This window comes from Xiphophorus couchianus, chromosome 18, assembly GCF_001444195.1.
Source record: "Xiphophorus couchianus chromosome 18, X_couchianus-1.0, whole genome shotgun sequence".
NCBI lineage: Eukaryota > Metazoa > Chordata > Actinopteri > Cyprinodontiformes > Poeciliidae > Xiphophorus > Xiphophorus couchianus.
This window is the reverse complement of record NC_040245.1, coordinates 29,380,730-29,402,939: the sequence shown is the minus strand read 5'-3', so window position 1 is coordinate 29,402,939 and position 22,210 is coordinate 29,380,730. Positions and strand designations below refer to the sequence as shown.

The window sequence follows — 22,210 nt, the reverse complement described above, 5'->3', positions numbered from 1 at the left end:
TGAACTAACAAGAAAAAAATGACAATGGAAAATGCAACATGCTGCTAAAGAAATAAGGGCATGGATGAACCAATAACGACATTCAGGAGTTCTTATTTATTATGCAGCATTACAAATATTTGTTTTTAGACTGTTTTTTAATATTTATTTTAATATCGTTGTATGTGGGGCCACACACATCCAGCAATGATTTCCTCAACAAAAGATCCAGTCATTAAACTTAGACAAATAGAACCAATAGTTTTCTGAGAAGGTTCTCGTGTTTGTTGCTGTGAACAGACTGAAATGATTTTTTTAGCCCAACTAAAAATCGGGTCGACATTTTGGGACGAAAACAGTCGACCCAAAATGTTAGGAAACAAACTTCAGAGACCCGCTTTATCCAACAATAATTTATTTGTTTCAACAAAATATTTGCTGAGCAGATAAAAAGAAAAGTAATTCACAGAAAAAAAACATTTTTGCGTTTTTATTTTTAAAAAAGTGCTTTTTGACTTGGCGAGTTTTCCCGTGGTGCACAAAGTTTGGATACCTCCGTCCTAGAGGGCGCTAGTCAGAAAGAGGAAATGACCTCTACTTTGATGACGTCACAAGGATCTACACTCATTCACACAGCGAGCAGAATGAGAGCAGAGCTCTGAGGAAAGGATTTTATTTTATTTTTGACGTGCAGAGTGTCGAACAAAGTAACCTGCTGAGTCCGACAAAACCACCTGAGTTCTACAGACAGCCGACATGTCGGAAGAAGCGAGCTCACAGGTAGGTTCTTATCTGGCCACCCTCATTTCTGCTCTCTGTACAGTCTTGGAGCTTAGGTTGATTTCCGCCGACGTCACTTAGCTATGGCGCGCTGATTGGCTGTTGTTCGTGTTTGCTAGTGAAGAGAAGTTTGGATTGGACGGAAAAACGGAGGGGAAAAGCGAGTCAAAGTTTAGCCAAAGAACGGACTGTCACTTCTGATTTTCGCAAAGCATTATGTTGAACAGAAGCATGCATATGAATTATAATTAATTATAATGTTATAACGGAGAGGGATTCAGTAAATTCATACTTCTCTCCGATCCTTTTCGAGCGGTGAATTTTAAAAACGTTTTCTTTTGTTTTTAGTTATTTTCTCCTTTTTGTTCGAAATAAAAATAAACTTTCATTCATTCATTCGTAGCTTCCACTACTACAATAAGGAGATCCTGTTTGAAGGACATTTGTTCACCATAAATTATTACAGTCCTTGATGAATCAATCTGTGTTGTAATTTTAGAGATGATTTTCAATTAAGGTGTTGCAATTTCACAAACAGAATAGATCATATGGTTATGTAGGACAACTCTTAGTCTTTTGCCTCGTAAGGTGAACCCAATCAGATGTAGTCACGATGGAAAACAACAAAACAGTGAAGCTCAAATGTGACAATTTTGGAACAGTCTTTCTTGGTAGACACGTTCTTACTCCATGATGATATCCTGCCAGCTTCACTGTGTCCAAGAACACTGGTGCTCTCTATAGTTTAACATTTTATTTGAGGTTGGGTCTTTCAGAACTTGGTGAGGTTGTGACACACCAGAATATCAACGGATTTGGTTTCAGGGTCGAATAAAATACAGACAACCAGAAGGGTTGATTAAAAAAAAAAAAAAAGCCAAAATGAAAGCTATGCGAAAGTAGAAGTTATGGTCAGATTGAAGTTTTGCTAAAACTAAAGTTAAGCTACAATGGAATGACGTTAAATGGAAGTTATGCTAAAACATGTTTTGCTTAAACCGAAGTCATGTTAAAGTCATGTTAAAGTCATGTTAAAGTCATGTTAAAGTCATGTTATGCTTGAACTCTGGTTATGCTAAAGCTGAAGTTATTCTGGGGCTGAAGCTATGCTATCAGACACTATGCTAAAGTGAAAATTATGCTCAGATGGTAATTATTGAACCTCCTGAGCTACTATAAAAACAAATAAATGTTTCTACAGAAAATTAATCAATAATACTTTGAATGACTAATGGCTATTCTGTATATTTATTTGATAAAACTGTATTTTTGTTACTGTACAAAGAATTTGAAGTAATATGGGCCTCAACAACATTTAATTTCCCTTTGGGATCAAGAAAGTATTTTTGAATTTGAATTTACTCAAATGTCGTTAGTATTTGTGTTTCTTTCAGCTGTTTCCTAGTTTTTGGTGACCAACTTTAGATCATTTCTTCTTTTCCAACCAATTGATTCCCCAGTTCAAACCTCACACAAAGTCCTGAGAGTCACAAAGTTTTCAGGATCTGGTTATTTTGCTGCTTCTAAGTTCTAAGTAATTTCTTTTTGCCTTGCGTATATGTCCACTCTTGAGCAGTAAGAATGTCCTCTCTTTATATTGACTCTCAGTTTTAATGACTGAAACTTCCATTCATAAAAACGGTGAGCCAGGTCTTCCACATGTTGCCCTCACTATGGCCGCACCCTGCAGCCAGCAGCCCCTCCGTCTCAGATGCCCATCCCTGCCTTTTCTAACGGCACACTTATCTGTCAGAAGCAGAGATCTGTAGGTGTGGGTGTCCAGAAGGGGGAGGGTGGTGGGAGGGGAGGATCAGTGAGTCACACCACTGTTTCTTGAGACTATATGACCTCAGTCAGCACAGAGCCTTTTACCAAGACGCAGCAGGCAGGCCCAGACACAATAAGCTCTACAGTTCAGTGGCTCAGAGCGAAGAACCAGAGTGATGGAGGAAGGACCCTATAAGTACATCAGGGTGAGGGACAGCAGAGGGAAGGTGCTGTGCTTGGAGCGGTGAGAGATTCTTTGACTGAGATTATTTGAATTGTTTTTTATTTTACCCTGTCAGGACGGGAACGGCAAAGTCAGCCGGGTCATCAGGATCGGAACTCGCAAGAGCCAGGTACGCTGAGTTTTTCCTACTCCTCCGTTACATTTTCTCCTCTCTCTTCGCCTCTCATTCTGAACCTGGGTCGAGATGCTGCAGAGATCCAGAGTGTCAGTTGAGTATGAATTATCTGATGCGGCTTCAGAGGCAGCTGAGCAGGATGTCTGCAGCAGAGATAACACAGTGGCTTTGTCTTGATGAGAACTCCCCATCCTGCTGTCCGTACCGATTTCAGGATTTGTTGCTGTCTGGATTTGGTAGAACTAATAAAAAAAAATAAAAAATTGGGCGGGCTGTGGTGGTGTAGGGGATAACGCAACCCACGTTTGGAGGCCTTGAGTCCTCGAAGTGGCCGTCTGGTTCGATTCCCGGACCCGGCGATATTTGCCGCATGTCTTCTCCCCTCTCCTTCCCCCTTTCCTGTCAGCCTACTTTTATATAAGGGACACTAGAGCCCACAGAAAGACCCTCTGGAGGGGTAAAAAAAAATAATTAAAAATGAAAACTAAAATGACTCCTTCTGTCGTCTTCTGTTGTAGCTGGCGCGCATCCAGACTGACAGTGTGGCCGACAAGCTGAAGGAGCTCTACCCGGACGTCCACCTGGAAATAGGTGAGCAGCTGCAGCTGTGGATTCTTCTGCCAGGAGATAAAACTAGTTAGTAAAGTCAAACCAGGTCTGAACAAAGTCTGTGGTTTACCTCCAGTCATCGTTGGCATGAATGGATGCACAAGTTTCATTCATTGTGACTGTTTTAATCTAATCCGTAAATTATATGCCTACGTCCACACTAGTAATTAGTTAATAGTTGCAAGCAGAGGAAATGAAAAAGAACCAGATTATATTTTTTAATATATGACTTTATTTATATTTGGGTAAATGATGTCAAACTTAAGCCTTTTTTATTTTGTCTTTTACATTTTTTTTTTTTATCGATTAGTGATTTCTATTATTTAAATAGAAACATAGGTATCTGACTCATTTGTGTTGATGGTGAAAACATAGCTAAAATGGTGTCTGAAGAAAAAGGAGCGTTTGTTGAAATGCCACATTTTGGCAACAAAATTAATGAAGAAATAGACATATGGGCCCATTAACAAATATATTTGGTAACACTTTATTTGACAGGGTGTGCATAACATTGACGTGACACTGTCATAAATGTGACATAACACCTGCCACGAAGATAAGAATCTTCATGAATGTTTACGACTGTTGTCATGAAGTGTCATTCGATAAATAACGACGCCTTTAATGTAAAGTTGCATTAAAGCTTGTATTGAAAGTCCATTAAAATGGTCAACTTTGCATTAAAAGCAAAGTTTTTGCTTTTAATGCAAAGTCATTATTTACCGAATGACACTTCATGACAACAGTCATAAACATTCATAAAAACTCCTTCATCTTCATGACAGGTGTTAATGTCATGTTTGTGCACACTCAGTCAAATAAAGTGTTAGAGAATATTTATTGCTTTTTAAAATCTGTATAAGTAGTTAATCAAAAATAACATATAGATATGTTAACAATATACCACAAAGAACCAAAAGCTAAATCATTTTCTAATTCCCATGACGACACTGACTATAACATATTTTTTCTCTACATTCTGTAGTACATTTAGAAACAGCCAGAGATCATATTTTGATAGAAATAAAGTGATTTGCAGGGAGCAAAGTGATCTTATCTTCACTGCTCTGAGAGCTCTATGTGATGGCTGCAGATCTCTCGCTCTCACTGTTTGGACCTGTATGACCACATCTCTTCTTGGTATTGACCCCAACTATCATTAATAAATATCTTCTGTCTTCTAGTTGCCATGTCAACAACAGGAGATGTAATCCTTGACAGAGCTTTATCAAAGGTAAAATCATTGTTTACGGTGCCATATGTACTCTGTGCTGCTCAAAGTTTTAAACGGTTTAAGTGTGACCTGGAGTCTTCACCCAGCAGATTTTACTCTGTCGTTATCTGTGCAGTCTGGAAAAATAAGGAACCTGCAGGTCTGGATAATAAATATTGTTTTTATTTAAAAAATGTTTCCTTCAGATTGGTGAGAAGAGTTTATTCACCAAAGAGTTGGAGAACGCCCTGGAGAGGAATGAGTAAGTGTGAGACTGACTGCAGACTCCTGTGTACTGTTTCAGGGTTCAGCTGGATGTTCAACTTAAGGTTCTTTGTTGGAATAAAGGAAGAATAGCAACTAAGTTGATTAAGGATTCATTCATTTCATAACAGAAAATACATGTCGCCTGTCTGCACATTTTATGCGGAAAAGGATTCACACCCTTTGATCTTTTTCTTTTTTCATTTTACAACCACAACCTTCATCTGCTTCGTGGGGAGTTTTTGTGACAGAATAGGGCATCAGCTAACCAATACTTTGGTAATAAATTGTTCTCACAGTTAATTGATTAATGGGATAAAAAAGAAATTGGCACATTCTGCAGATTTTTTTATTTAACCACTTTTTACTTATTTTCTGCAATATTTGAAAACATATAAAAATGCAAATAAAGTTCCTTTTTAAAAAAAACAAAACAAGAAATATTTTATTTCCTGATATGAAATAGCAGCATTACTTTGCTGTACACTTGATCATCTGTACCAAAGGCTTCTTAGGAGCTTTTATTACAGAATTTGAAGTTCTGGGTGGAACAGATTCATAGATGAAGAACGTTTTTTTGTTTTTTGTTTTTTAGTCTTAAATGCAAAATAGATATAGATTTTTTGTGCAGTTTTGACTTAATCAAATCTCTGACTGTGTTGTTCTTTCAGCATATGGCGTGTTGTGAAGTCTGTACAGTCTAGTAAATGATGAGTCGATTACTAAATTCATTGACGATTATTTCAATAATTGATCATTGCGTTTAATCGTTTCATTTCTTTGACAGGCCAACACAAAGTATCACAGAGTTGTGAAGTGGAGGGGAAACGATGGCTTTCAGTTTCCATTTTTTATCACAATTAAAATCTGCTGCTTCTGCAGAATATTGATGGAGGAATTCTTAATGCAGATTAATTTCACATTTTTTAAATTGTATAAATGAAAAACCAGGTTCAATTTTACTCCCCCCGCAATTCTGCCCACTTTGTGTTCTATCGCATCAAATAGATGTATTATTTATAATATATGTATCAAATAAATATATTTCATTGATAGATCCAATGAAATAAATTGATGAGACAAAATGTGAGCAGGTATGAATACTTTTGCAGAGCATGTTTTAAAGGAAGTCCTCCAGAGGGAAACGCCTTGCAAAGCGCAGCCTCAGATGTAGCAGCTGTATCCGGGCTGCAGCTGAATGAATGCATTATTCCAGTGAAACATGGCTGCCGCTGGTGTAAGTGATGTCCTTCCTGTGTGACCCGCAGGGTCGACCTGGTCGTTCACTCGCTGAAGGATCTCCCCACCAGCCTGCCTGCAGGGTTCACCATCGGAGCTGTACTGAAGTAGGTCCACGGTCTGTGGTCTCTGGAGCGTTTCAGGTCACAGCTTGTTCTACTTGCAGCTCAGACTCTACCAAGGAAGTGCTGCTCCTGTTCATGAGCAAACACAAAGTCATCAGCTCTAGAAAATGTTGCTATGGTGGGGACTTGCTGCTGACAAGCAGAGTTAAAGGAAGTTTGCCCACAAACAGGGCTGCTGCTGACCATTTTGGTGACCGAAGTACAAGTGCTTAGTGATGCCCCCCACACACAGAGAGGAAATGAGCAACAATTCTGTATTTTCCTGAGTATCACTCTCAATATGGAGGAACATAAAGGCTCATGGTATCAACACATTATGAGTGATAATACCTTGATTTTCATTACAAATATGCGCAAACCCTTGTTGATATTCTGTTAATGTTAAAAAAAACCCACAATTTTATAATTGCTATGTTTTTATTAATTAACCTGTATCCATTAGAATCTTTCACAAATTTTATTTAAAGTTGTTTTGATTGATTGTAGTAATTTCTAATTTTTCAAAAACCTGGTAAACATTAAAACACTAATTTTACAAAGAACCAAACGCTACGCTGGAACATTTTTAGATAATTCCAGTTTCTTATACGAACTTTAGTGTTTCTTTAGTGTTTCTTCCCAGCAGCAGAGCTGGAAAGTGGCTCTGTGTTCACAATAAGTCTATTATTACTCAGTGTCTTCATGTCAGTGGGCAGATGGAGGGGGCAGAGGGTCAAGCAGCATGTACCACTTGTGTCCTTTGTTTCAGGAGGGAGAACCCCCATGATGCAGTGGTGCTCCATCCAAGCAACACAGGAAAAACTCTGGACACTCTTCCAGAGAAAAGGTGGGGCTTGTTTAGGAAACTTGGAGTTGATGGTTATGGACAGATAATGTTTCATAGTATGTATCTGTTTGTGTGTGTGTGTGTGTGTGTGTGCAGTGTTATTGGCACGAGTTCATTACGCCGCGCTGCCCAGCTGAAGAAGAGGTTTCCCCATCTGGAATTCAAGGACATCGTATCCTTTCTGACAGTTTTCCTCTTTTCATTCTGAACTTGTTGGGCCTCATCAGCACGACATGGAGATGACCAGAGTATTTATATGATTTGAACTTTGTCACATTCTGTGTGATTTTTTTCCCATCCGTGTTATAGGTCAACACAATGTGATGGATGTCTGTGAAGTGCATGAAAAAGGACAAGCTGCGATTCCATCTGCCTTATAATTGCTCAATTTGAGATTTCAAAATGAAGTTTGCTTAATGGAAACACAACAATTTTGAAAAAACAAGCAAAGATTCTTGTTTTACCATTAAAAGTTTTGCCGCTGTGACGAGGTGGGCTTTACGTCGTATCGAAATTGGTTTATGTTGCAAAACTGCAACATAAAACTGCACTTTCGCATCACACAAGTCACATGATCAACAACCAGATGTTGTCACTGGCCCAGACCACGAAGAAGACGACAGGAAGTGGTTGGAGGATGATGGCGTCTCACGTTTTTTAAGGACTGATCGCATGAACAGACTTATTTATGGAATATTGACATAGTTTTGTGCACATTTGCAATGGAAACGCAGCTACAGGCTACAGAAATAAATTTGAAAAGTATTGCAGGCATTTCTATCCATTTCAGTTCAATTCAAAATGAGCTCATAGTTATGCCCTACTTTGCGTTTGTCTGTTATCTCAAATACATTTTAAGATACTTTGAAGTCTTTGGCTTTTAAAGTGGAAAAAGTTAAAGGAATATGAATAATATTTCCAGGGAGTGTAGAAAACAACATGTTGCCTAGTTTCCACTGAGGTGATGTGTTTCCTTAACGGCCGCCCTCAGCGTGGGAACCTGAACACGCGTCTGAAGAAGCTGGATGAGAAGGACGACTTCGCTGCCATCATCCTGGCTGCTGCCGGCCTGAAGAGGATGGGCTGGGAGAACCGAATCAGCTTGGTACCCCTTCTGATGATGATAATGATGTCAGATCCTCTCGTAGATATTTCTGATTGGTTCACGTTTAACAAACTCTCTGATCCCACTTCTAGATCCTGGAGCCTGAAGACTGTATGTACGCTGTTGGACAGGTAGAGGAATAAATTGTGTTCAGTTTGTGTGATGGAAAGCTAACTCTGTGCTCAGTCGTGTTGTAGTGAACCCCTGTGTGTTTGTGTTCAGGGGGCTTTGGCGGTGGAGGTCCGGGCCAGAGATGCAGACATCCTGGAGATGGTGTCTGTTCTCCATGACCCCGACACTGTGCTGCGCTGCATCGCTGAGAGAGCTTTCCTCAAGCAACTGGTACAACAAAAACCTGTGCTATTTGAACAAATTTGTCAGTGTTTAAATTAAGGAGTTGATTTTTACTCAGAATAACTTTTACTAATAGGAGGGCGGCTGTAGTGTTCCTGTGGCTGTGCACACCAAGGTGAAGGACTCCCAGGTAGGAATGCTGGGTAGAGGAGGACTCTGCTCTGTTGGTTACTGCCTGCTGCTTTGACTGTGTAAAGTACGGCTCCTGTGCACATGGGCCCCTCATTTGTCCCAAACCACTCAGTCCTCTGGTAGCAGTCTCTCCCAGTTCAAGTTACAATATTATGCAGCAACTTGTAAACCGTTTATTCCAACTGAGTTGGGATCGGAAATTAAAATTAGCTAACTGTAGAAAGTCAGTTGGTTAAACTGTTAGCTAACTGTAGAAAGTTAGAGAGTATCGGCTAACTTTATTCAGTTAGCTAATATAATCAAGGGAAGTTTGGGTTTTCTTGCTTAGCCTACTGCTGCCCCCCTGACCTGAGCTCAGATAAGATCATGGATGGATGAACATGATATCTTATTTCAATAATAATTAAAAAATGTAAAAATTATTAAGGCTTTTGTGAATTCTTACTCGTTCACTGCTTCCCTCTGATTGACTCAAACCAGTCACTTGCAGACTTGACTTCAACAAATGTGTTTACATACTGACAGGTCGAACTGTATTCATCTAAAATGAGACACGCGATTTTTGATTTTCCAGTCAACCCTACTTTATGCTGTTTGACACATATTTGTGCATCAGTTTGACAAACTTCTTCAAAAATATTCTTAAAGACAGAAGAAAAACTGTAAACTTGCCCGTCCTTTTTCAGCTCTACCTGACCGGCGCTGTGTACAGTCTAGATGGATCACAGAGCATCAAAGAAACCATGCAGACCAGCATCGCTCCCGGCGACGAGGTGAGTGTGAAAGGGTTCCCTGGCCGCTGCTCTTCTTTACAACTGTGAGTTCTCAGGTTTAATCTTCCTACTGATCTCCACTCTCAGCAGAGCCTGGAGAGGGTGGACGAGCAGGTCCAGAGAGTGGGAGTCACAGCCATCAAAGTCCCAGCTGAAGCCCAGGATGCGGCTGAGCGGCTGGGCGTCAAACTGGCTGATTTACTACTAAGCAAAGGAGCCAAGGAGATCCTGACAGTGGCCCGGCAGCTCAATGACGCCAGATAATCCCATTCCCTAACCCCCTTCCTCTCCCCCTCCCCCTACGCCTCCAATGGAAGGGACTGTCTGTTCAGTCTAACGCAACCTTGTTTCAATTAGAACCACAACCTTTGTCTTGTGTGGTGCTAATTTAAAGTCCACTTGATTAAGAGACTGTGTTGTGGAAACACTACTTGAACCAAAGTTGCGCTCAGCACATCAGTTTGTCAGGAGTCCCTTCTGTTTGTGGGTCTTGGTTTGGGTGCTAGCCTGTACTTACCTCAGTGAACCATCTCCTTAACCACACACACATCAGCCCACTGGGATGATCACAAAACGGCCTTCAGCACCTGCATCACCAACTGAAATGAGTCCAGGACGTGTCACTGTCATCCAAGTGAAGCAGAAAGGAAGAGCTTATCCACACTGTTGTTACAAACACAAACGCAAATGTTGAGTCCAACGCTTGCCCGTAGCAGAACTGGAGAGCGAGGCTGGGATCCGCACAGCTCTGCACTGAACCGGACATTTTAACGCTCGAAGCTGTAGCTTCAGAACCGTTTCCGCAGTTCAGTTTTCTGTTCTTTACAAACAGAGATGGTTTAAGTTTTACTTACAATGTGAAGAATGTTTGCATAAACACAAAAACGGCTGGCAAGAGCACGTGATTAGCACTGTGTTCGCACAAACATTTGAATGTGTGTGTCTGTGAAATGATGTGGTTATTCCAGCCTCACTGAGGTTCCTCTGATACGTGAGGCTCAGGCTGCGCTGAGGGTCTGGTGGGATCATAGCAATGGTATTTTCATATAAATTTGAGACTAGAATTCTTTCCTTATCTAACTGCTTTTTACAAAAACACAAATAAAGCAGCAAATATTCGGTGTGTTGCTGAAAACTACGCTATAACCTTTAAATTAATGATATAGCATGTATTTATTTATATATTTTCATGCATAGGCTTGGGCAGAAAATGAAACAAACACTTGCTAAATTCTGAAGAAATATTTGAGGGAAGAATATAAATTTTTTTTGGGCTCTTCAGAGTAACACTGTCTACCTATCTGTTCCTGTACCTGGCCTGTAGTTGTAGCCAGGCAACAGGACTAGTGCTCTGCTAGTTTTTAGATTATGACTTCCTGTACTTTTTATCATCTCAAAATATTCCCAAACAGCAGAAATTGTCTCGTAAGCGAGACTGTTTTTGTTTTTTCAGTCAGCTGACTGGCAGCGAGCAGCAGCAGGTGGGTTAAGGATGGCGATGCATCCTAATGGAACCTTGTTGTTCCTTGATGCAAGGAGCTGGAGCTGGCCCCAGGCCAAATAAAGTGACTTAAAATGATATGTACCATTAAAATGATCTAAAATTAAAAACTAACATGATCTGGAAATGTATTTTCTATTCTAATATATATATATATATATTCACTTTATCAATCCTCATATATGATCTAAAAATACGTGCAGACATTTGTAGATCAGTAACTGTTCTCTCACTGATTTATCCATAAATGTGAGTCTGTACCAGGAACATCTGTGTATGGTAGTTCTCGGGTGCCAGGGTTTGAAAGCATGGCAAATTCTGAGAACAGATGATATTCAATATGGAAGATGGTGGCACTAAGTGAAACTATGTCAAATTGTAATGGAAATGGCGTCACATAATGCTACCCTCCATATTTCTAAGCCATTCCTCAAAATGTAATTGCTTCTCTCTGATCCAGGTGCCATCTGTGTAAGCTGTAGGATTTATGCTGAAGTCGGCTGCATGTCTGCCTCCTAAAAAAGTACTCTTATGCTCTGTTTCTTTGATACTTCTCAGTAAGGGTTAATGCTTTCATCAGTACAGTTAGTTTGATGCTATGTTTCTTGTATAATTTCTCTAGTTTAAGCGTGTTATTTTTCCATCCATCCATCCATTTTCTTCCGCTTACCTGGGGTCGGGTCGTGGGGTTAGCAGCTTCAGGGAGGCCCAGACTTCCCTCTGCCCAGCCACTTGTTCCAGCTCCTCCGGGGGAATCCCGAGGCGTTCCCAGGCCAGCCGGGAGACATAGTCCCTCCAGCGTGTCCTGGGTCTTCCCAGTGAAAAAAATAAATAAATAGGTGATGCTGGTTATAAATGTTTTTTTCAGCTTAATTTCTATTTTAATCAACAGACTTTTCTAGCAATAACAGCCTAGCATAACAGAAAACATGTTTTTCTTGTGATTTGAAACATTTGTCAATAAAGTGTGTTTAACATTATTTGTTATGTTAAACAGTAAAGTGAAGCATGTTGGGCCGCAAGGCTTCTAATTCACTGGGGGAAACCTTGGGGTGACTGTGGATCAGTGGATACAGTCGTTGTCTTGCAATTTTAAGATTATATGCTGGGATGTTATCACTTTGCATTTGCATCTTATTTCCTTATGAAAAAATAATTAGCTCCTGTGTTATAGAGGGGGGACAGATTATTTCAGGCAGCTGAAATATTTGGTTCCCCCTCATAACTTTGGCAAATAAAAGACCAAATGTTTTCAAATTCTCAAAGATTGCTATGTGTGATCGTCTGATTGAGCCACCAAATCAGTCTATCAACTAGAAATTTCTTTGATCCAGTAATCTGTCAAACTTTACATTAGAACGGGGTTTTCCAGAAAGCCTTCACTTCAGAAAGTCTTCATTTTTTATGCCCTGCTGCCAGTTTCCATTCTTTTATATCAGCCATGATAAATGATACATACACACAATGTGGTGGAAACCTGTGTTTGCTGACTGAAAACAACTTTAAAAAAACAACACACACACAAAAAAAGAACTCCACACAAGACCTCTTTTATTTATTAATTTGACAATTCTGTCTTTTTTTAACAGCAGCTGCCGATAAAACCGAAAGTTACAACCCTGACATGATTATATGAGCTGTTTTACAGAGAATCGATCAGAAGCGCGCGACACTCCAGACACAATCTATGAAGACCTGCAGCTCGACGGACCTCTGACCACAGCTTCATCGTTACTCTGTTCTTTATCTTCTGTTCTCCAGAGCGAGAAGCTGCTAGCTGGTCTGCTCAGTTAAGGTAATTCCCCTCCAAAACGTAACATATACCCAGTGTGTTATATACCCAGCTCGTGTGTTATATATAACATATAACACACGAGCAGCGCCAGGAACGTATGTTCCTGGCGCTGCTCGTGGCTGCATTGATAATTACGCTCCTCCAAACCGAACAGTTCTCTGATGGACAGCATGTCCATGGTCCCACAGCGACACTATAATGAGATTTAGGCACTTTTGCTGTGAAGTAATCACGAGCCAGTCAACGAATGTGGTCAGCTGTCAATCATATCGCTTCGGCTTGGTGCGGATAGCACTACCTCTGAGAAAATCAGAGAACAGAGCAATGGGGAATGAATGTGGCCGGGTCAGACCGGGTCAGGCCGGGCCAGGCCGGGTCAGACCGGGTCAGGCCGGGTCAGACCGGGTCAGACCGAGCAGGTTATGACACTCATGGAAAAGCGCCACTATTGAACTGCAAGCTCGCGAAGAGTAAAGGGGTCAACACAGGGACCGAAGAACAACAGCGAAAAGAGAGCGGTTTCTCCCACACTGGTTGAACCCAACACACGGAACACGACAGCAAAAGTAGCATCGACAAAAGTTTAGATTTTTATTTTTAACGTTCTTGTATACCGCCTCTAGCTTGCACGTACATGTCTATATGTACCAGCTCAAAATTTCACATCCACAAATTTCGCCCGTCACTTCACTGGAGGGCAAGCAATTGTTGCCACGTCCAACAAACTATGGATAGATCCATAGATCTATGGGATCTATGGATCTATCCATAGATCCGGAGGGAAAATAGCATTTTAGGGTGCTCTCTGCACATCCATATGAATGAAAACATTTTCTAGAAATAATTCCATGTGCAGTAAAACAAGTAGCTAAGCTGATTCAAGTTGTATAAAGAAATAATTCTTACATGATTTCTTTTACAAAGAAATCATGTAAGAAAAGATAACACAGACAAGGTACTTTACTTTGTTTTCTTGAAACAAATCAGTTTTCACTTTAATGAACCCCTCATCCAGTCAAACTGCAGTTTTCCATACTGTGTCTTCCCACATTTACTTGAGGTGATGAAGTTTTGTCGAGAAGCCAAAGGGACCACTTTACTGAAGGAACATTGGGCTGGCTCTGAGCTGGTTTTCAATTGGACCTCCTGCACTACCCTTTGGGTTGGTTCAGCTTGACCCCGTCGCAGCATTGTTTTTGAATGTTGGGATGCATGAGTAGGCTCCTGTGGTTGCTCCTCAGCAAACTGCACTTCTGTGGGTTGGCACGGGAAAGTTCCTGTTTCAGTGCCGCAAACAGCCTTTCGATGGGTTGGCACGGGGAGACCCCTGGGGATACTCTGCAGCAAACCATCCTTTCGTAAACTGACATGGGGAGGCTCCTGTGGATGCTCTGCAGCTAACTGCACTTTGGGAAGTTTGAATGGGAAGGCTCCTGTGTATGCTGTATAGAAAACTGACTTTGGGTGGGTTGGTTCTTTGCTGTCTTTCAGTTGACTCTTCTGTGCCACCCTTAGATCCTTAACCACTCTTAGCTCCCTAAGGGCGGTGTAAGCTGGGCCACATTGTAGCATGGACATGGTTATTGTAGGTCGGGATGCACAGGGAGGCTTCTGTGGATACTTTGCAGCAAATTGCCCTTCAGTGAGTTGTAACGAAGAGGCTCCTGTGTATGGGAGACCTCTTGTGTATGGGGCAGCTCCTGTGTATGGGGGAGCTCCTGGGTATGGGGGAGCTCCTGGGTATGGGGGAGCTCCTGTATGTGTGGGAGCACCTGGGTATGGGGGAGCTCCTGGGTATGGGTGTGCTCCTGTGTATGGGGGAGCTCCTGGGTATGGGGCAGTTCCTGGGTATGGGGGAGCTCCTGTATGTGTGGGAGCACCTGGGTATGGGGGAGCTCCTGGGTATGGGGGAGCTCCTGTATGTGTGGGAGCACCTGGGTATGGGGGAGCTCCTGGGTATGGGTGTGCTCCTGTGTATGGGGGAGCTCCTGGGTATGGGGCAGTTCCTGGGTATGGGGAAGCTCCTGTATGTGTGGGAGCACCTGGGTATGGGGGAGCTCCTGGGTATGGGGGTGCTCCTGTGGATTGGGCAGCTCCTGTATATGGGGCAGTTCCTGGGTATGGGGGAGCTCCTGTAAAAGGGAATGGCCCTGTGTAAGGGGTAGCTCCTGTGTATGGTGTAGCTCCTGCATATGGTGTAATTCCTGGATATGGTGTAGTTCCTGGGTATGGTGTAGTTCCTGGGTATGGTGTAGTTCCTGGGTATGGTGTAGCTCCTGGGTATGGTGTAGCTCCTGGGTATGGGGGAGCTCCTGCATATGGTGTAGTTCCTGGGTATGGTGTAGTTCCTGGGTATGGTGTAGCTCCTGGGTATGGTGTAGCCCCTGGGTATGGGGGAGCTCCTGCGTATGGTGTAGTTCCTGGGTATGGGGGAGCTCCTGCGTATGTAGTTCCTGGGTATGGGGGAGCTCCTGCGTATGGTGTAGTTCCTGGGTATGGGGGAGCTCCTGCGTATGGTGTAGTTCCTGGGTATGGGGGAGCTCCTGCATATGATTGGGCTCCTATGAGTGGGGCAGCTCCCATGTGTGGGGGAGCTTCTGTGTATGAGGGAGCTCCTTCATATGGAGTGGCTTCTGCATATGGGGAGGCTCCTGTGGATTCTCCATATAAACGTGGCCTTTGGTGGGCTGGCTCTGTGCTCTCCTTCAATTCGATCTCCTGCCCCAACCATATGGATGCTTCAGATTGACCCTTTTGGAGCATGGGGGTGGACGGTTGGTATGCATGGCTAAAAGCCTGTTGATGCTCTGCAGTAAACTGCTCTGTGGTAGGTTGTTGTTGGGTTGGCTCTGTTGTCGTCGTCAACACCTTTGTCAACTTTGGTCGAGGCTTTGGGATAATGGGTTTAACTGTTAAAGATTCTGATAGAACGGGAGGTTCCCCTAGATGATATGCAGCAAACTGCCCTTCAGTAGGTTGTTGGTAGGTTGACTCTATGCTCTTTTTCAATTGGATCTCTGGTTTCAATTTTTGGTGCGTGGGAGTGGTTACTGAGGGTTGGGATGCACGAGCAGATTGCTGCTCTTTGGCAGGTTGTTGGTGAGTTGGCTCTCTGCTCTTTTTCAATTGGATCTTCTGTTGGGATTTTTCAGCTTTACCCTGTTGGAGCTCAGGGGTGGTTACTGAAGGCTGAAATGCACCAGCAGACTCCTGTTGATGCTCTGCTGCAAACTGCCCTTCGGTGGGTTGTTGGCGAGTTGGCTCTGTGCTCTTTTTCAATTCAATCTCCTGCTTCTCCTGTTGGGATTCTTCAGCTTGTCCCTGTTGGAGGATGGGCATTTTTGCTGAGAGTTTAGATGCAATGGAAGACTCATCTGGATACTCCATAGAAAACCGCCTTTGTGCCCGTGAAGAACGGAAACCCTTGAGAGCAATCACTTTGTACATGTTCTTCCTCCATTCAGGAAGGGGCCTATTGTCGCTGATAGGGCCGAAGGATAGAGAATGAGGAATACTGTCATCAGCAGTGTCTGGAGGACTTTCAGGTTGGACTTTGAGCTGCTTCCGGGATGTGGTGGACAATGGAACAGTAACTCGAGATTTGCCTTTGATAGGCCTGGTCCCTCTCTTTATTCCTGTAGAGAAATGAGCAAGTGGCAAATGCATTGCCATTGCAAGACTTATCTGTCCCTTTCTAGTGCTAGACTTTCTCTTTTTAAAATCAATCCTTCTTCCTCTAGATACAAGGCTTCCCCTTCCAGAACTAAACTTTCTTCTTCCAGAACTAAAGCGTCTTCTTCTAAAACTAAAGCTTTCCCTTCCAGACTTTCTTCTTCCAGAACTAATCTTAGCTCTTTTCATTTGAGGAGAGAATGTTTCTCTTTGCTTTCTAAAGAGTGACATAACCTTTGTACTGAGCGCCATCTTGTTGTGCTCTCCACTGTCATATTCATCAGTGGACAGCAGAAGATCTGCATCTTGAGGCAGTTGGAAGGTCACCTTCCGTTTTAATTTCTTATCCTCTGGAGTTGGAGGAGGAGCCTTTGGTAAAGGAGTTTCTTTGGTACTGATCTGTGTTTGATCATCTAAAGCTACATGAGAAACAAAGGAGATGGATTGTTACTTCGTACTGTCCAGGGCTCATAAATATCATCACACATTTACAAATATATAAATCCTAATGGCACACATTTGAAGAAATATAAATTGAAATTAATTGTCCCTGCCAAATAAATTCATAACTCTCAAACAAATCACAGTTTGCAAATGCACTCAGGGACAGACACCATAGCTTTTGAAGACATCCTGTGATTTGATTAAACTAAAGCTCAAATGTTTATTGCTATGGTCAAAGTTACATTTGAAGAAAAAGTGAGGAAACTGCAGTGCCTGAGAAAACCATCCCAACTGTGAGTTACGTAAGAGCTGTGGTGCTGTGCACCAGTTCCTCCTGTTGCTCAGGAGGAACTGTATGGAGGAGCTCCTGTGTATGGAACACTTCATAAAATAAAATAAAAAATAAAATGATGTGGAAATATCAAATCAACATCTAAAGACATCAGACAGGAATTTAAATCTTAGGTCTTCCAAATGGACAATAACCATTAACATACGGCCTAACTTGTCACAAAGTGATTTAGGGGAAATGGTTGATGTTTTGGAGAAGCCACCAGGCATCGTTAATTAGCTTCAGGTATAAATGTATCAGTGTCTGGTGTTAATTGGCAGCATGTTGGCACACCATGACATGCTTTGTGTGGGAACAATAATCTTATTTTAAACGTGAACAAAATAAAGGAGATGATTTTGATCTCAGGAGGAACAGGATTAGATCAAACCCTATTTCCATCATGGGAGAAGACGTAGAGGTGGTCGAGGAATATAAATACCTCGGTGTTCGCGTTGACAACAGACTGGACTGGAGACGCAACAGTGAAGCTTGTATAAGAAGGGACAGAGCAGACTGTACTTCTTGAGGAAGCTAAGATCCTTCAAGGTTTGCAGTAAGGTGCTGCTGATCTTCTATAAATCTGTTGCTGAGAGCGTCATCTCTTCTGCCGTCATCTGTTGGGTCAGCAGCATCAGAGCCAGGGACCTAAGAAGGCTCAACAACCTGATAAAGAAGGCTGGTTCTGCTCTGGTTCTATGGAACCTCTGGAGATGACGATGCAAAGAAGAGTCCTTCATAGGATTAAGAAAATCATAGACAGCCCTGTCTATGAGGAGACAGTCTCCTCTTCATGAGACTGTCTCATGAAGAGGACAGTCATGAGACAGTCCTTCCCAGGCATCTTGGGAAGGTCTCATCTGCCTGCCCAAGACTTCTGTCTTCAGTCAGAGGTTTCTTCAGCTTCAGTGCAATACAGACCACTACAGAAAATATTTCCTGTCAGCAGCCATCACCATCTTCAATGGATCTTTGAATAATCTAAATTATTGAGTTACAACAACATTTAATTTCCCTTTGGGAATAATGAAGTATTTTTGAATTTGAATGACAGGGCATTGCATTTTAAGTGTCCCTTACTTCCCAATATGTCCTCAGAAGGGAACATTTTGCAGCTCATAATAAGTTAGTCAACTTTTGTTTTGAATGCTGTGCTTTTGATGTCAACTTTATGCTATGATGGCCGAATGAAGGGCTCTTGTATGTCACCTTGCTTTGAGATGTCAGCATCCAAATAGTCAACAGAAGGCTGCTGCCCCTCTGCAAAAAATACAAAAAAAGTGTAAATGTTTGTATTGTAAGGAACCATACATGTTCATACACAAGAGCATTAATTCCTTTCACCTCCAGGTTTGGTGTCGAATTGTTGGCCTGCTGAATCAAACATGGAGTCAGATTGAAGTGGACGTTCAACGCCTTCACCAAGCCCACGTTCAACGCCTTCACCAAGCCCACGTTCAACGCCTTCACCAAGCCGAAGTTCAACGCCTTCACCAAGCCGAAGTTCAACGCCTTCACCAAGGCCTTCACCTGTCCTGTCCAGAGGTCTGCCCTCTTCAATTTCTGCTTTGGAAAGTCTATCACACAAAAACACCTAGACTGAATTGTAGTTCACATTTGGGCATGTATGTGGATTTAAAGTCATCTTTGTGTTTGATTGCTTACTTGCCACTTCTTTTTTGACCTGACTTCTGAGACACCAGACTTCTTCTAGAAGTTTTCAGACTCCTCCTCGGCTGCATATCAGACCCATATTCGCTCTCCTTTCTCTTCTGACTTGTTTTTGGTTTAACTGAAACCTTTCTTCCAGGGGGTTTTTTTCCCACTCTGCTTGATTTCCGCGTGCTTGGCGACCTGTCTCTTGCTGACTTCTTCCTTTCCATCTCAGCAGGAATATCGATCTCATCCACATCGAAATAACAGTAGAAGACCTCGTCAGCAGTTCTCTCCTCTTCCTCGCCCAGTTCAATGTACACACTGGTGGAAAAGAATTGCTGCCAGAAGTCTTCCCCGCTGGAACCTTTTTGTTTCTTCCTCCAGCTTCTGATTATGGAGTTGGGGATGTAGCCGTCTGGAGCCGTGGGCCATCTACTGCACTCCGGGTCTTCTTCAGCATCGTCCGCCATGACGCAATATTCAGCTGTCTCGCCAAGTTCAAACTTTTTCATGTTGCTGAAACCACAGAACACATCAGCACGGTACTATTGAAGTTACGGTAGAGTGCAAGGCAGACACCTGGAAAAAAAAAATGGAACAATGTAAAAGTAGTATCAATTTCAAAAAAAAAAAAAAAAACATGCCATTTACAATATGTTGACCCTTCTCACTAATAATTCTCTTGGGATTACAGCAACAAAAAACTTTTTTTTCCCCTTGGGCCCCCTCCACAGATTCTCTATGGGGTTTCAAAATTATTTTCATTTTGGGCCATATTAAGGTCACAAATATTCTCAAGGGTTGGTTGTGGCAGAATGTATTCATAAAATCACCCATTAATAAACTCTTAAAATGTTAAAAGGTTAGTATTATGTGTTTTCTAGGTACATAGAGCTATTTTATAACACAATAAAGTAACTATGACCTTCAGTTGTTATAAAAAAATACAATATAATTCAAATATGAATTCCTTGAAATTGGGCCTCTGTCTCTTTAAAAACGCCTGTCCTTTCTGAAACTCCGTCCACAGGATGTCATCACAACATAACAGAGGTAAAAGGTTCCTCTATTGACCCTTTTACAGCGTTTTTTACCAGCGTTTAATTTTCCTTTATCTTTTATCTTGGAAGTTCTAGAGGGCCACATAAATACTAATGGTGGGCCAGATTAGGCCCACTGGCCTTGAGTTTGACACATGAGCTCTTTCATCTTCAAGTCTGGACTCTGGCTGGTCCATTTCAAACACTGATATCACTTCCAGAAAGAAAAGGATTTTAGAAAAATCTTAATATTAATCCATCTTAACTAAATCTGCTGAAAGTTTCAGTAATTTTAGGCTGAACTGTGCCTCAGGGTTTATTTTTCCATAGACATGAGTGAACCACCGAAGCCCTTAAATGCCAGAGATTGGAAATAGCATAAGAGCAGTATTTTGTATCATAATAAAAAAATAAAACTTGTTTATGTTGGCAAAGCCTCACAGGATGATGTGCTGTCATCTGGAAGAAACGGAGTGGGGAGACGGAGTATCAAAGGGAGCTCCTTTTATGCCTTTTTAACAAGACAATAATGACTCGTCTTGTTATAATGAGAAACTGTCACGTTTTAAAGAGATACCGCTCCTGCATTCATTTTCTATTTCTGGCAGTTAAAAGCTTCCATATAAATGTTTTTCTGTGACACAGAAATATTCTGGTTTCATTTCTTTCTCACTCAAAGCTTCACTTAAAAGTTTCATCAGTTACTCTAAGAGCACATGTCAGCAGATAGTTAGCCTAGCATGGCATGAATAATAACAGTAACAGCTGAGAGGAAGTGTAGTTTTCCATAATTAAATTTTTTATTTAAACATTTATTACCTAATAGTTAAACAGTCTGTGGAGAAATTCAGTTTATCTGTTCAATTAACTTTCCATTGACACAATTTATGATAAAGCTAGCTGTTAGAGGTTGTTATTTAGTTTTTCTTTTTTAACCAAAGTAGCAATAATTTTTAAAACCATAACTTCAAATATCTTTGTAATTCTTTTGTGTTCTGTTTACTCGTTACAATGACTTTTTTCCCCTCGTTAACTAACTCTAGACATTTAATTTGACCTTTTGAATAATTATTAAAACAGTTCTTCCTGTTTCCACCTACCTCCTCCCTCTCAGCCTGGCAGAACTCCTCCTGCCTGTTGCCGTCCACATTCATTTTAAATAAAAACATCAGTCATCAGTTCAGTGACAGTTAACAGCACTTTATTTTATTGGCTTGGATTTCTATTTAGTTTTGAAACTGTAGCCTTTCTGATGTGGGGGAAAAAAGCCACCCATTCAGTAAAGTGCATCGTCATTTTTCCGTGAGCTTTTTAACATTTTGTCACATTACGACCACAATTGTGTTTATTGGCTTATAAACACAGCTTATTTTGAAATCACAAAGCGAGTCTGTATTTTTCAGTATCCAAAGAATGATGTACTCTTTTATTTAAAGGTTGGATGTGAATACATTTATAATTGTAACAGAAGCAAGAGCAGAAATACCCAGACTAGACAGAACGATGAAGATGTCCGGCTGTTAAATTACTGTTAGATGAAAACCACAAATGAACAATCGATAGCTTTCTCTCTTAAAAGTTATTGCCGAGGAAAGAATGTTTGCCTGTTTTCATAGCAACTGGATCAAAAGTACAATTTAAAAACCAAATGGAGATCGTCTCACACACACACACAAAAAAAATCATATGCTGGCCCTACTTCTTTCCCCAGACATCTCTGCATATGAAAATATGGAAGCTTTTTTAAAAAGTAGCCATTTCTCTTTGATAGCTGCGTGTTTGCAAAAGTGGACAAAAAAAGTCACAAACTGCACACATACGCATGTTTCATTTTTAATTACATACTAACATATATGTTTTGGCTTGAAATGGTGGAACTTTTTATATGCTGTACACATTTGATATGTTCAGACAATAAATAAGAAATGCAGGAAAAATATGGCTTCTTCCACCAAGTCTTCTTCACATGGCTCTCCTCTTCCTTTTCTTCTCCTCCTGGGATAAATGAATGTTCCTCTTTCCATCCAACAAACACGTCTCCATTATTTAGTCAGGGAAAACGGCTAAAATAAGAAAAAACCTAACTAGCTCTTAGTCTTACGCCGCTCTGACAATCTATTCACATTTCCACAAAAATCACAGTTATATGGCATCTTTCTGCAACAGGTAGGCAAACTATAACTCATGCATTTTCACTGACCATATAATTGGGCAATTTGACATTTCTAAAATAAATCAACTTAATG

General features: G+C 41.3%; 2 protein-coding genes across 7 annotated transcripts; one reads left to right on the top strand and one right to left on the bottom strand.

Annotated features, from left to right (window-relative positions):
* Positions 1–571: 571 nt before the first annotated feature.
* Positions 572–12,035, top strand: LOC114161359 (porphobilinogen deaminase). 3 transcript variants are annotated; one of them, XM_028044600.1, is made up of 14 exons: positions 572–759; positions 2,826–2,879; positions 3,404–3,476; positions 4,679–4,728; positions 4,914–4,969; positions 6,240–6,317; positions 7,084–7,161; positions 7,258–7,333; positions 8,153–8,266; positions 8,359–8,397; positions 8,489–8,608; positions 8,697–8,750; positions 9,439–9,525; positions 9,613–12,035. In XM_028044600.1, the coding sequence occupies exons 1-14, from the start codon at positions 736–738 to the stop codon at positions 9,787–9,789; spliced, it is 1,080 nt and encodes a 359-aa protein (XP_027900401.1). In that variant the 5' UTR covers positions 572–735; the 3' UTR covers positions 9,790–12,035. The 3 variants fall into 3 exon arrangements, with proteins under 3 accessions (XP_027900401.1, XP_027900400.1, XP_027900399.1); XM_028044599.1 differs by lacking the exon at positions 572–759 and adding an exon at positions 2,625–2,732 and having other exon boundaries at positions 9,616–12,035; XM_028044598.1 differs by lacking the exon at positions 572–759 and adding an exon at positions 2,625–2,732.
* Positions 12,036–13,780: 1,745 nt separating this feature from the next.
* On the bottom strand, positions 13,781–21,619 carry LOC114161355 (proteoglycan 4-like). Of its 4 annotated transcripts, none has more exons than XM_028044592.1 (7): positions 21,065–21,619; positions 18,934–19,503; positions 18,799–18,845; positions 18,613–18,720; positions 18,478–18,528; positions 14,864–16,906; positions 13,781–14,575 (listed from the first exon to the last, which is right to left on the bottom strand). In XM_028044592.1, exons 2-7 carry the CDS (start codon positions 19,434–19,436, stop codon positions 13,812–13,814), a joined length of 3,516 nt encoding a protein of 1,171 aa, XP_027900393.1. In that variant the 5' UTR covers positions 19,437–19,503; positions 21,065–21,619; the 3' UTR covers positions 13,781–13,811. The 4 variants fall into 4 exon arrangements, with proteins under 4 accessions (XP_027900393.1, XP_027900392.1, XP_027900391.1 ...); XM_028044591.1 differs by having other exon boundaries at positions 13,781–14,701; positions 14,882–16,906; XM_028044590.1 differs by having other exon boundaries at positions 13,781–15,267; positions 15,301–16,906.
* Between the last annotated feature and the right edge of the window lie 591 nt (positions 21,620–22,210).